The sequence below is a fragment of the Lathamus discolor genome, chromosome 4 (assembly GCF_037157495.1).
Source record: "Lathamus discolor isolate bLatDis1 chromosome 4, bLatDis1.hap1, whole genome shotgun sequence".
Taxonomy (NCBI): domain Eukaryota; kingdom Metazoa; phylum Chordata; class Aves; order Psittaciformes; family Psittacidae; genus Lathamus; species Lathamus discolor.
The window spans coordinates 5,513,793-5,527,516 of NC_088887.1; the positions used below are offsets into that span (position 1 = coordinate 5,513,793).

The following is a 13,724-nucleotide window of genomic DNA, read 5'->3' on the forward strand; positions in this document are numbered from 1 at the left end:
GTTAATATGCAAGGCCACCTGCCACATGGTAGATACCGCATCTCTGGGTAAAAGCCTAACTTGTCTCCCTTCATGGAAGGTGTAGGTGGCTAAAACTGGGTTTCTGTTGGCAACTCTGCTGGTGGTTCCCATTTTGTTATTTTACATGTGTCAAAATTATTTACTCTTCAGTCATGTGGTACTTAATTACTCCAGGGTATGGAAAAAGAAAGGATTATCCAACGTGGGTCATGTTCTTTTATACTGATATAGTTTTACTACTTGTATTAGAATTTACTTACGTGCCTCCAGTAGAACTGGCATTTAGTACATTTATGTATTTTCTGCCTTTAGATGCAGTGAAGAAAGGAGAAACAGATTTGAGCACAAAATGTTACTGTTTGGGATTAGCATTTCTGATTAGGTTGGCTCTTTGTTCCTGGATGAGCGCAGCCCTGGTAATGCTTCCTGCTGCACTGTGGTGCCCCTCCAGGCGCCTTGCTGGTAGAGTGTGGGTAGATTTTGGATGCAGCTAGGTGTTTTGACTGCCTCTGTGTGCAAACCACTCACCATAATATACTTAACTACATCCTGAAGTGGTTACGAGGATTAATTAACGCTTAAATCCTTTGAAGATACAGGACGCTTTATAAATGCTAATTATTATATTCAGGTTTGCTACAGCTTAGGGATTAGACCCTACTTAAGCAATAGGTAGGGAAGCTGCGAGATGTAGGCGGCAAAGAAGAATTAAAAGTAATAAACAGTCACTGAGAGCCTAAGCCTCCCTGCAGCTTGTTGATGCAGTCCCCAATAAATTGCCACTCTCCTAATTTGGTTTTGGAGCCTTAATTACTTTTATTTTCAATGTCAGAGGGAGTGTCTCCTCTATAATGTTCCATAGGGGCTGCTGTTACGTTTTGTAGTATTAACCCTGACTGCTGTTTCCCTGAGAGTGGGCAAATAGGCACTCTCAATGTGGTTTATTTTCTCTCTATACTGTTCTGGAATGAAACACTTCATATTTTTGTGCTAGTTTAGGGGCATCTGTATGACTTGGAGAATTGTCTGCACACTGAAAAATAGGCACGACCTTGTTGTGTAGTAAATGCTGTTCCCCTGAATAAGGTTTGTGACTGGCAATTATATGATGAAAAAGGTCCCTTTTGTAACCTGTTAACCAACCAGCTAGTCCTAACTCAGGCTGGTAAAGATGTAAGTACGTGTCCAAGATCCACCTGTGTCTGTGCTTTTACAGTCCACATCAAAGCTGCACGAGACCTGGACAATACAAAGGGAGCTGTCTGTGCATGTCTTTAACGTTTCGCTTATAGCTGAGGCAGTGGAAAGTAGGCAGAAAAGTACTCAGCAGTTTATTTTCAGGCTGTTTTATTGCTGCTGCTCCGCAGATGGGCCTAGAGTAGAGTTTCCTATCCACCCCAAGTTGCAGCCATGGCAGGTTGATACTATGGCACAGTGGTAAAGAATACAGGCACATAGGCCTTGGGTATAGAGGGGGGCTTGCACCAAGTGGTCTCTCAAGGTCCCTTAGAACATCAGTTACTGATTCTGTGAGATGGCATGATGCAACAGGGAACCGATTGATAAAAAGGTGAGGTTTAGAACACAGAGAACAGCGGAGATGCTCATGAAGGTGAGAAATTAAAGTGTGGCTCTGAATTGGAAATCCTAACATCAAGGTTTGTTTATTTTACTGCTAGTTCACACTCAGTGAATCATTCAGGTTTTGTGCATCGCCTCTGTCTGTAAAACGAGGATAATATTTGTCACCAGGTTGTTGCAATGGCAAGGTCATGTCTGTCGGTAGGGATGTTAACTCTAAGGAGGCCACGGTCCTCAGAGGGAGAAAAGTAAAGGTTTCAGTATTAAACAAAACAGAACAAAACTCCCTTATAGGAAGACATCTCCAAAAGGGGAGCCTGTTCCTGCAAGTCACTGGTCTTCATTGGCAAGAACGGCCTGAACTTACTGCAGAATGAGAGAGAGAGGCAGGTGGTGGAACTGAGCACCTTTACTTGATTGAGCCGCGCAGGTGGATGTGGTGTGCGGCAGCCGGACCAGAACAGGGTGAAGCCGATTACTGACTTCGCGGTGCCACACGTGTGCTGTCTCGGAGCTGGCACAGGGTAGTGCCGGTGCGTGCAGCCAGGCGGGAGCGTGAGTTCTCAACGCTGTCTGTTCTTTTTATTACAGAGTTAACTTTCCCTTCTGATCTTTCCTCTCTGCTCACGCTGATTGCGCCGCATTAACTTACAAGCACAGCCACCTCGGTTGGTGGCGGCAGCCTGCGTGCTGGGCTACTTCCACCTCCGCTCCCCACGCGTCTGCGGCCCTCGGCACGCCGACCGCAGGGAAACACCTTCCCTGCTTCAGCCGCTCCGCGCAGGGCCCGGCCTCAACTCTCGGTCTTCCTGCCCTCCGCCCCGCCGCCGAGAAGGGGCGGGCGGAGCGGCGGTTCCGCCCCTGCCGGGGGAGGAGGGAGAGGTTTGGTGCTGCTGCTCTCCCGCCGCCGCGGGGACTCGGTGCCGGGCTGTTGCTTGCGGCGTCTTCTGTCCCGTCCCGGCGACGATGTCCGGCGGGGGCAGCCGGCGGCGGGCCGGTCCCTCCTGGCACAGCACCTTCTCCCGCTTCTTCACCAGGAGCCCACCCGGGGAGGCGGCGGCGGCGGGCGCTAACAGGTACGTGAGCGGCAGGACCTGACCGGGCCGGTCGGGTGTCCGCTGCCGTCCTCTGCCCCGTCCTACCTGCCTGCAGCCGCGGAGCGAGGGACGCGGGACCGTTCCGGCTGCGCCTTCCCCGCGGTGGATGTTGCGACACCGGTGGGTGAGGGAGGGAAAAGAAGCGAGGGTGCGTTCACTGCGGGCGGGGATGGGGAGCTCGCCGGGCGTCCCGGGGCTGCGGCCCCGGCGGTGAGGTGCCGTAGGGCGGCTCGGCCGGTCATGGGGCAGGCGCGGGCCTGACTCCTGGGCGAGAGCAGGCTCGGCGGCGGGCGAGCGGCCGCCCCGGACGGGGCGGTGGCCTGTCGCACGGAGTTTGGAACCGGGGGTGCGTGTGCGGCTGTTCCCCTGGCTGCTGGCAGCGCCTGAGCCCGTGGTGGTTTTAATTTAACCCAACTTTGGCACGGCGCGGGCGGGCCCCTCCGGGCTTGTCGAGGCCGTGGGACACCGAGGGGCTCTTGCGGTGGGAGCGCACCGGCGTCCCGCGGCCCCGCCGGACCGTGGAGCCCCGCCTGAAACACGCGTTCGGTGCGGGCGGCCGAGTGCGGCGTTGGGGCCGTGCCTGTGGCCGGGGAGCGGGTGTCGACGGCGCGGCTGTGTCCATGCCTTGGACACCGAGAGCAGGTCCATGAGGGGTTAGAGGGGCGTGTTTGTTTTTCTTTCGGACTGGTGTAAATCAGGCGTTAATGCAATGTAAATATTACTGGTATGCTTAAGTCTCAATGCAAAATCTGTAGTTTATGGAAAACTGGGTATTAATAACTATTTTTCTCAGTGCGGGGAGACTTTGCAAGATGAAAAGGTTCGGAAACTTCTTGTGTGTTTATTCCTCTTCCTTTTTTCTTTTTCCTTTTAGTTTTATGGTGGTTGATTCCTACATGTGCATAGGAAAGAAGCACAGCTGAAGTTTCCTTCTGCTTCTTATGCAGCCTTATTGTTGGCCCTGGTTAATTAGGGTATTTTTTGTGGTGAAAAGTTGCCAGCTGGCTAGGCCTTATTTCCTCAGGTGTAGTATTTGTTTTTGCATTTAACATGTTGGTTTTAATCTGTGAGTCATTCTCGATACTGCATACTTTTGTGTTTGAAGCGGCAGAGAAGTAAGTGCGGTTTAATCACGTAGATAGTGGGTATCACAGTAGTTCTTTCAGCGAGAAACCTTTAGGATCTTGCTTTGTGTGGTTTTGGCAGTCGTGAAAAACATCAGGGCTTATTGCTATCTTATGCTGATCATCTTAAATGGTCTCTTAAGTGCATCACGAGGACTTTTAACTTTAGAGGTTTTCTTTTACTTTAAGTATCTGACCAATACATCACCAAGGATTCACTGTCTGTTCATGAGCATGAAACATTGCTTCTAATTTCCTGAAGAAAAAAAAAGTTAGGAGCAAGGCTGCTGAATCAAGGACATCTTTACAGCTGTGGGAGTAGCGTGCCTGTTGTGTCTGGTGGGGTGGTTAAGATATGGGAGAAGGAAAAGGCTTGGATGTGGCTGAGGACCTGAAGAGGCAATAAGAGGTTTCATTGAAGCCTTCCTTGCCAGCTCCCTGCAGCTGTGGTTTGGAATAAACAAGCATAGCGGTCGCCTTGGTGAGAAGGAGGATGATGCTAGTGCAGTGGTTTGTGTACTGAATAGCCTATCTGTAGATAAGGCTCATGGTAGACCTGCTCCACTTAACTTGTGACTGGAGTCTATTATCTCTATCTAAATCACAGTTTCATTTCCTGCAGATGGGAGCCTTTCCTTTATTAGGAAGTTGGGATAGTCCACCTAGGTACAAAGAGGCTTAGGTCTCTTGGCCTTGTTCTTGAACTCCTTGGGCAGTTAACTTGCAGTGGTTTCATTTCTGGAATGGAAGCAAGCAAAAACCCTTCATGTGTGAGGAGTTCCATTTGGTATGTTAAGGAGCTTTTTTTTTGTTGTGCTGGGTTGCAGCGTGGCACGTTAGTCAGGAATGCTGACGTTCTAGTATTTGGTTTCCACTGGCAGCCTTCTTCACAGATTAGTGTAATTGCATGCATTAAACAGCGCAGGGTTGGGATGAGTGCCGCAGGTTTGCTTGTCATGTTTATTTAGTGAGCTTGGCAGTGTAGAAAAATGGATCTCCGAACAAAGAGTGCGTGTGGTGAGGGGGAACCAAGGCTACTCTCTGTGTTTATCGTGAAGGTGTGGAGTGTGTGAGGCAAGTTGGGGAATACATCTTCTGTGAAGTGTTGCAAGAAACGTGTAATATACCAGGATGGTTAATTTCCTGTTCACATTATTAGTATGATGTATGTTGGAACAAGATCAAATCTGAAATACATAGAAAGAAACTGATGTATGGAGATACTTAACCTACCATTAAGTTTCAGAAAAGCAGAAGGCCAAAGTAAAAAGGGCAGGAGAGGGAGCAGTATGTTATACAGGGTGAAATACACTCCCAGTGCACCTGCATTGACCCCTGGAGATACACATCATGCTTAATGCCTGTGCAGAACTCATCAGTTTCCTAAACAGTTCTGGTGTCCTCAACATAAAAAGGACATGGAACTGCTGGAACAAGTCCAGAGGAGGGCCACGAGGATGATCAGGGGACTGGAGCACCTCCCGTATGAAGACAGGCTGAGGAAGTTGGGGCTGTTCAGCCTGGAGAAGAGAAGGCTGCGTGGGGACCTAATAGCAGCCTTCCAGTATCTGAAGGGGGCCTATAGGGATGCTGGGGAGGGACTCTTCGTCAGGGACTGTAGTGATAGGACAAGGGGTAACGGGTTAAAACTTAAACAGGGGAAGTTTAGATTGGATATAAGGAAGAAGTTCTTTCCTGTTAGGGTGGTGAGGCACTGGAATGGGTTGCCCAGGGAGGCTGTGAGTGCTCCATCCCTGGTGGTGTTCAAGGCCAGGTTGGATGAAGCCTTGGGTGGGATGGTTTAGTGTGAGGTGTCCCTGCCCATGGCAGGGGGGTTGGAACTGGGTGATATTGAGGTCCTTTCCAACCCTAACTATTCTATGGTTCTATGAAATTTTAAAAACATTCAAAAATGAGCCTGTGTATGTCCTAAAGTCGTTCTCCATTTGCTCCCACCAGTTAGGCAACATCAGCTGGATGGAAGCCCCCAACCGTATAGCTGCCCCCGACCTTGGCAGGGTAGGGAGCTCTCACCCACTCCTCCTCCGGGCACTGAGTTCAGACTTAGCTTAAAAAGAAACAAAACCCAAACCAACTGTGGCCCTGGTTTAAAATGAGGGGAAGGGGAGGGGGGAATTACAGTGTTTGTTAATCACTGTCTTACACTCTTCTGAGAACCTCATTTGATGAAGAGCTTATGTTAATAACTTACCCCTAGAGCAATTTGTAGCTCTGATGAACATGAGACTTGCTGGAGGCTCGCTTGCTTGTGGAAAAAAATAACCCATCCAGATTAGTTGCAAGTTTCATAGCAGCAAAAAGCACACCACATGCGTTAACAGCTTACTTGGCTTTCACATAAAATAGAGACAAACGTGACGCATCTCCCACCGAGATTGTGCTTGTGAGTGTAAGTGTGTTCATGAGAGTTGGAGCTGCTTTGAACAATGGCTTAGGCGCAGTTCTTTATCATTAGTTTCCATCAAAGGCCGTCATTATGCTCCACTTGGTTATGTGCTGTTTTCAGTAATACAAAATTGATTATTTGTTACCACAGTGCTTGTCTTGGAGTAGTCTAAATCCCCAGGGTGAAAAAGATCCCATTGAATTTTCACTATTCTAATGGGAGCCTGTTTGGTTTGGGGTTTTTTTGTTGTTTGGTTTTGTTTTTAAATGTATGTTTCTTTAGTCCATCTGGATGAAAACAGAGCTTTTACAGTGCAAGTCAATCCACTGCAGATTCCGTCAGAAATATGCAGCTTCAGTGGCTGAGCAGTTGTTGTGTTGCAAATAAATGTGACCTTTCAGGTCATGCTAGAAGCTGCCAAGGAGGTGTAACACTTTTCACTGAGCTCTTTAACCCAGAGCTACCACCAAAATCTCCTCTAAACTATGGATTTATTTTGTTAGTTATTCCGCATATTGTTTATCAGGTTCATTTCAGGTTTATGTTTTTCCCTTCAAGTGCTGTTGGTTGCTTGGTCAAATAACTATCAGTGCAAGTGTGCCTTTGTTGGGTTTCTCCATATATTTCTTCTGCATCGCTGAAGTGTACCAGAGACATCAAACAGGGAATAGCATCCTTTTATTTGGGTTTAGAGGGCTTTTGGGTGGTTTGGTTTTTTTCAGGCTGAGATTATTGTTCTGTTCATCCATTAGGTTCAGACTAAGAGCTTTCAGAGATGGAAGAACTTTGTTTATTCTGCCTGAGGAGAGATTAGAGAGTCTCTTTCTTCCTCTGGGGCTGCCAGTCATTGTTCCTGTTTACAAAGAACATGTATTTTCGTAGTTGTAAAAACTGTGCATTTGAGGACTGCTGGGAGCTGATTGAAAGGGGAGAGTAATACATTTCAAACTTAGCTCTTTGGAAGTTACTATCTCCCGGCTGGTCTTGTTTCAGATACCACTGGCACCTCTGAAGAAATCCATTGTTTGCTAGGAAAATCAGTCTCTGCTTTCTAATAAACTTCCTCCCCTCCCCAAGGAGGATTTGGTGTTAAAATTTAACTCATTTTTGAGTGTACATCGGGGATGATGGTTTGTGGGAGCGGCAAGTGGAATACTCCCAATGCAGAGAAAAATGCAAATTAGATTTCCCTAAGCAATATGTATTATGAAAATTTTCTGTTCATTTGTTAATTTGGGGTTTTGTTTCTTTTTGCTTCCTAGATTTTTCTATTATGCCTTTTATTGCAGGATAGTTCAAAATAGTAGCAAAAGCCTTGATCCAGCAGGTTGCCAAAGTGGTTGCCTGTCAGTAAATAGGTAAATAGTTTTGTGCACTACTGTGGGACCACTTATTTAATTAGAATTAGGTGCATACCTAGATGTCCCATGGGGCTGAGATCAGAAGGAGCAAGGCCAGCAGCTGGCTGTGTATGTGTGAGACATTTCCTAAAGGAAATGTTACTAGAGTATTAATTATAATAGTAGTGTTCTGTGGAAGAAACAAAGCAACTTCCCCGCACACATACACCACTCTTTTTTGAATGTTAAGAGTGTTGTCTGCTTGCCAGTTATTGGTGTAAGTGCTAGTGTTAATAAAAACCTGTTTCTGAAGTCTGTGGTTTTAAGAAAGAGAGTCTTGCAAAGATGAAAACTCAGCCTTCTCTGGTGAGCAAGAGCCGCACAGGTGGAAAAGAAGCAAAATTCAGAACATGGTGCTCTGGGGATTGCATTTCTTATCATTGAAACTTCTTAGAAGTATGGAAAAGTATTTTTGGAAGCGTTTTTGGATTTCATACATTGTGTACGTGCTCAGTATATACTATTATGCTTCCAGACAATAGCACAGAACTGTGTTGCGTAGGCTTTCCAGGGGATACCTCTATTCTTCTGGTATTTTAATTTTCACTTCTGAAATAATTCTTAGAGTTTCTGACCAACTTTACAGGATCACTTTTGAGTAAGATCAGAAGTGTGGGTTTCCTTAGTCATAGAATTTTAGAATCACAGAATGGTTCAGATTGGAAAGGACCTCAAGATCGTACAGTTCCAACCCCCTGCCATGGATAGGGATGCCTCACACTAGACCATGTTGCCCAAGGCTCTGTCCAGCCCGGCCTTGAACGCTGCCAGGGATGGGACATTTACCATTTTCCTGGGCAACCTGTACCAGTGCCTCACCACCCTCACAGTAAAGAACTTCTTATATCTAACCTGAACGTCCCCTGTTTCAGTTTGAGCCCATCACCCCTTGTCCTATCACTACAGTCCCTGATGAAAAGTAGGAAAAGTCATTTTGCTTTCTCATGTCAATTTTGCTACATGAAATATAGTCTCTAATGGTATCATGTTAGTGTGATTTCATGACCTGCCGTGTTTCAAAGTGAGGCTTGGCTTTCTCAGTGTTGCAGTGTTCCTTAAATTGCTAAATATTTCACTGAAGGCAGTGTATCTGCTTAAGCAGCTTGGAGGTCTTGGGCTCGAAGTGTGTGAACACTGTGGATCCATGCTTTACTTGTCGACAGCATTATGTACAGAAAAATGTAGGAGGAAGTACTTTTTGTGAGCACACAAAGCAAAATGGGAGAACTGGAGAAGTATTTTCTTGTTTTGAACCAGTAGCCTTGTGTGCCTCTACCAAGAGTGGTCTGCTCCAGCCTGACTAGAAGAGCTCGCTACATTTTACTGGTGGCACCAGTCTCTCTTGCTTGTTTTATTTCCTGGGTGCTTCTTCTTAATGACATCTTTTTAAACTTCTGTTATGCTCTTTTTATCTGGAGCACAGCGATTGCTGCTGCTTTAAAGCTTTCCTGGGTGTTTATTTTTAATGTCTCCTATTTTCAAGCCTTTTGTAAGTATCATCATTGATCCCCAGCCCTGCAAACGGGCTGTTTAGTAACAGTTGTATAATGGGCTGTCTATTCTCTATTAATGCAAGAATTTGAACTTTAATAAACTTAAATAGTTTATAAACCTATTTCTGGTATTATACCAAGTTATGTGCTAGTAACATATTTATTTTGTGAGAATATTGGAAACTTTAAGCAACCAGACTGGCAAATGAGGAGCAGATTCTACATAAATGTTGGTTACTATGCTTGACAGATGCCAGAAGAAAAATCTTTATGTAATCTGGTATAATCATACCGCCCAATATCAAAGTAGGCTCTACTCAGAAACATTTATATTTCTTTTCTCTAGCCTTTGTATGGCTGTTCAATTCCCTAACATGTAAAACAGATTAAGTTATTCAGCACGGGTGATCATGGGCCATCATACTTATTTCATTTTGTTGTAGCCTTGGAGCTTAAAGGTACTATAGTATTCAGTGTAAAGACATGGTTTGGGTCTTGTAACTGTAAATTTGCATTGTAAAATGTGGCATACCTCTAATTTTACATCATCTTTATTTTCCCTGATATTTTTAGTTGCATTTTGAAAGAGGATTAAAGAAAAAATCTCTTCATTTTATACTAACACACTCCATGTAGCTCACACAGTGCATATGACACAGCGCGGCTAATGCAGAACATGAAGCTGACCTAGCTTTGCAGAGAGCAGTATGTGAATAAGCAGCGTAAGCAGGTCTGAAAGGAAACATTGTTTCAGTTGAAACAATCTAACTTACCTAATGTCTGTAATCAAACCAGTTTCTAAGTGGGTTAGTTTAATTTAATGTAACACCTCCTGTGCTATTCCAGCACTTAAATTCATCAGCTGATTGTTAACACTTCTTTTGCCGAAGTTCCTGCCCCCTCCTCACTGTTTTGTCCTTTACCTCTCCCTGCTTTCTGTCCCTTTGCCTCCACTTCGCTCCTTGTTTTAAACAAAACGGCAGTCTTGCTTTCCTTTGACCCTGTAATTTCTAAGTCACTGACTTGTTTTTATCATTTCCATTTATCTTAAGGTCTCTCTGTCTCCTCTCCTCTGTGTGTGGCCTAAGTTTAAGCACAGGCATAGGAGCCAGAAACTTCAGATTCTAATTTCTGTGCAAACTCTCCCCCTCTCTTTAAGACAAGCCCCAACAACCTTGCCAGAGATGAGGAGCAGACTTTGTCACTGCTATTACCATTTGGTGTGGCAGGAACGGTGTTAGCGTTGGGAATCTTGCTGAGAAGCTGGCCAAAATTCTTCATTAGAAGCTTTTGAAAAAGGCAATATTCTCTTGGAGGGGGGAGTGGGGGAGGAAAGAAGGAGGAGATCAGAGGAAAGAGCTCTTGTTACTATTTTATGTTAAGATACCATTGTATGTTAACTGTCATTTGATGCAGAAGGCAGTTTTTAGGAATATTCATTGATTTCCTCATGCCTTGTTGCCACTGAGCTTTACAGTTTTCCTTTTGGTTAATTTAACCTATTATGTTTAGTGTACCCTTGCTCATGTCGTTCAATATACATGCTAAAAGTTTGACTCTTTAATTGTCTGAATTCTCTTTGTAAATCATGTTTTGATAGTTCTGCCTGCCTGCGCAGTGCACGAACAGCTTCACAAATGTGATATTAATATCTAGAGTAAGGTGTTGGTATTTCACTTTTAAGCCTATTGTATTTGGTTGAATTAAAGGGTAAGGATTGAATGTTGATTTACCAAGGGTACTGGGTGACCTCAGATGTTAATAAACACAATGTTGGTCCTAATGTCACTGGAGGATGGGAATTGTCAAACTCAGTTTTGTTGATGAGATTGCAGCTTTAGTTGATAAACTGCTGAAATAGTATCTTTAGACTCCTTAAGGCATCTGACTTGGTGCTGATGCATCAATTAAAGTAATTGCAAGTGTAATTGCAGTGGGCTTAATAATTGACATGTGGAGAGATATAAAAAGACCAGATGTGAAAAATAATTTTCTACTTTATGTATTTGAAGAAAATTAAAAGGATGTATTTTTGAATCAATTTATTTGTTATCTTCACAAGTAATTTGAAAGAGGACAAAGCTGGAGCATGTGAAGTTTGCAGATGACTTGAGCAGTAAGTGTGGGAATTGCCGTATCGATGACGACATTAAAAGCGGACTAAGTTGTGTGGTTGGCGATTGAATATGAGCTTTGCATAAAGCAAAGTGGTGGCATGGAGAGAAAAATGTGATTCTCAGATGTTTAAGTAACAAAGTACATGTATTCTGTGGATGACATCTGGTTACTAGAACACCGAGTCTAGTTGTGGTGTCCACTATTTATTATGGAAAAGATACTGCTGAACTAAAACAGGCTCTGAGAAGAGCTCCAGAACAATTCAATGTCTGGAAAACTTCCCTCCTACAATAGAATTAAGTAGCTCGGTAGCATTTAGTTTGTCTAAGAGAAGGTTTTAAAATGACAGGGTTACATTTTGAGGAATGACTCTGCCTCAAGGTATATAACTGGAGGGGAAATGAGAGTTAAGTGCTTCATGTCATAGTAGATCTGTGACGATATTTGAACCTGAGACCTTTGTAATCTGTCCCACACAGATGTAGGTTGATCCCATAGCTGAGAGTTGAGGGTTGATGGATCAAACTAGTCAGCCTAATTTTAAGTAGGGAATTTAGTGGTAGTTTACGTGGAAAAAGTCTTATTTACAGATGTACATTTTCCATTGCTTGATGGTTGTTAATCCAAGCTAGTATCTTCTGGTCAGGTGTTAAAGGCTTGTGACAAGTCTCCCTTGGTAAAATTTCATAATCTACATTATGCAGGAGGCGAGCTTCCATAATCATAAGGGTCTGTATGGCAAGTAGGGTAATTGGTACACATAGAAAAATACTAATCAAAAGGTCTGAATTTTTAGCAGTTATCTTTTTAATTACTGCTTGGAAGCCAGAACAGAGAAGAAAAGAATGCTAGTTAACCTTTGGCTCCTTGCAGCTGTATAATAAAAGTTTCATAACAACCACGGGTCTGTGGATGTGGTTTGAGACTGTAGTGTGTTGAAACTTCATGGAGATTTTGGTCTTGCACATCTATATTTGATAGTATGATTAGACTTGCGGTTTTCTGCTCATTCACATTCTTCATGGAGGCTCTTGCGCAGATGGATTTGAAGTACTAGGTGATGAGATCCTTGTTAGCAGTCTCTCTGTTGCTCTGTTGAAATACGCTTCTGGAAGGTCACCACTGGCCGCGTTGCTGTGTTGGCACTAAGTGAAATTGGAAAGAAATCATGACACCAAGATCAAATGAGGTGTTACTTCCCAGAGAGGAGCCTTAGTTTTGTTCAGAGAGAGATAAAAACGAGGGCTCAGGAGCTGGCATTACAGCCCAGAATGCTGAAATAAAGAAACTAACAAGGGAAACCTAAAAATGACATTAGCCTAATGAGGATTCCAGCAGAGAGTGAATTATATCAACAATCCCAAAAAAACACATCATCTTGAGGAAAACTGTTTAGAAAATATTGGGAAGGAGATGTCAACAGTGTAAACTTTTATGATTTTCATTTCTGAGTCCGAAAGTAATAGCATTCTATGCAGGTGATAGCATCCTAATTCTGATTAATAGTGTGGTGGCTTGAATTCTCAGGTTTGAAGTTCTAACAGATTTCATGGCTATAAGCAAGCATATGTAAGCATACAAGAGGCTTGGTATGTAAAATGTATCAAAAATCATATTTTAACAAAACCTAGTAATTTGGTAAATGTATATTCCCCCATGGCAGGGGAGCTGGAACTAGATGATCTTTACGGTCCCTTCCAGCCTAATCCGTTCTGTCATGAAACCTGGATAGATAAATATATGTGTAGGTAAGGCTTAGTTTATTAGCATTATGCCACTAAAGCCAGGCATAGAAGCTTTTTGCCTCTTGGCCCCCTGGGGCATCTTTCAGGTTAGGCATTGCTTACTCTCCCACCATTACAAGTCATCACATTAAATGGCTAAATGGTTTCTGAGGTAATCCGAAGAGAAAACCAGTTTAAGTGATGATAGCTCAGTGCAGTAGCAAAGAGGATTTGACTTCAGGGAGTCATCTTTCCCTGGAAAGAGAGAAAGAGAGATGGCAAAATGGTAGAGCACTCACCTACCTGGTAACATCTGGACTGCATGAGAAGTACATGCTGGAGCTGCCACACTATAAGACACTTTGCTTCTGAGCAATGGCAGGAGGGAGAGTTCACATCCAGTGTGGCTCGAGTTGAGCTTTAGCCAACTGTCCCTGTTTACTTAAGAGACTGCCCATTAACTTCCCCCTTCGCAAACAGCAATTAGCAGCCCTGTACCTTCTCCTTGTAAAAGGAACCTAAAATGTCACAGTGGTTTCTTTCAGTTTGGTGAGCTCTGTGTTTGGTGAGCTCTGTGACCTCACCAAAACTCTCGTGTTTGTGCTTTATTGCACTTACATGCTGCCTGTAGCTCATGGGGATTTTTATCTGACACAACACATTCACAATCTGCTGCGTGCATAACGTGGGTGGGGTAGATTAATAAAGGAAGAAGGGGATGGGCTTTTAATTTGCAAGTTGTGAGGAATTGTTATGAAG

At 44.1% G+C, this 13,724-nt stretch overlaps 1 protein-coding gene across 1 annotated transcript in view; it reads left to right on the forward strand.

Moving 5' to 3' along the window:
- The first annotated feature begins 2,469 nt into the window (after positions 1–2,469).
- The window catches only part of CRYBG3 (crystallin beta-gamma domain containing 3), a 92,165-nt gene continuing 80,910 nt past the window's right edge, over positions 2,470–13,724 (forward strand). The window contains exon 1 of the mRNA XM_065676045.1: positions 2,470–2,678. Coding sequence (XP_065532117.1) covers positions 2,569–2,678 — 110 coding nt within the window. The 5' untranslated portion in view covers positions 2,470–2,568. The remainder of the gene's footprint in view (positions 2,679–13,724) is intronic.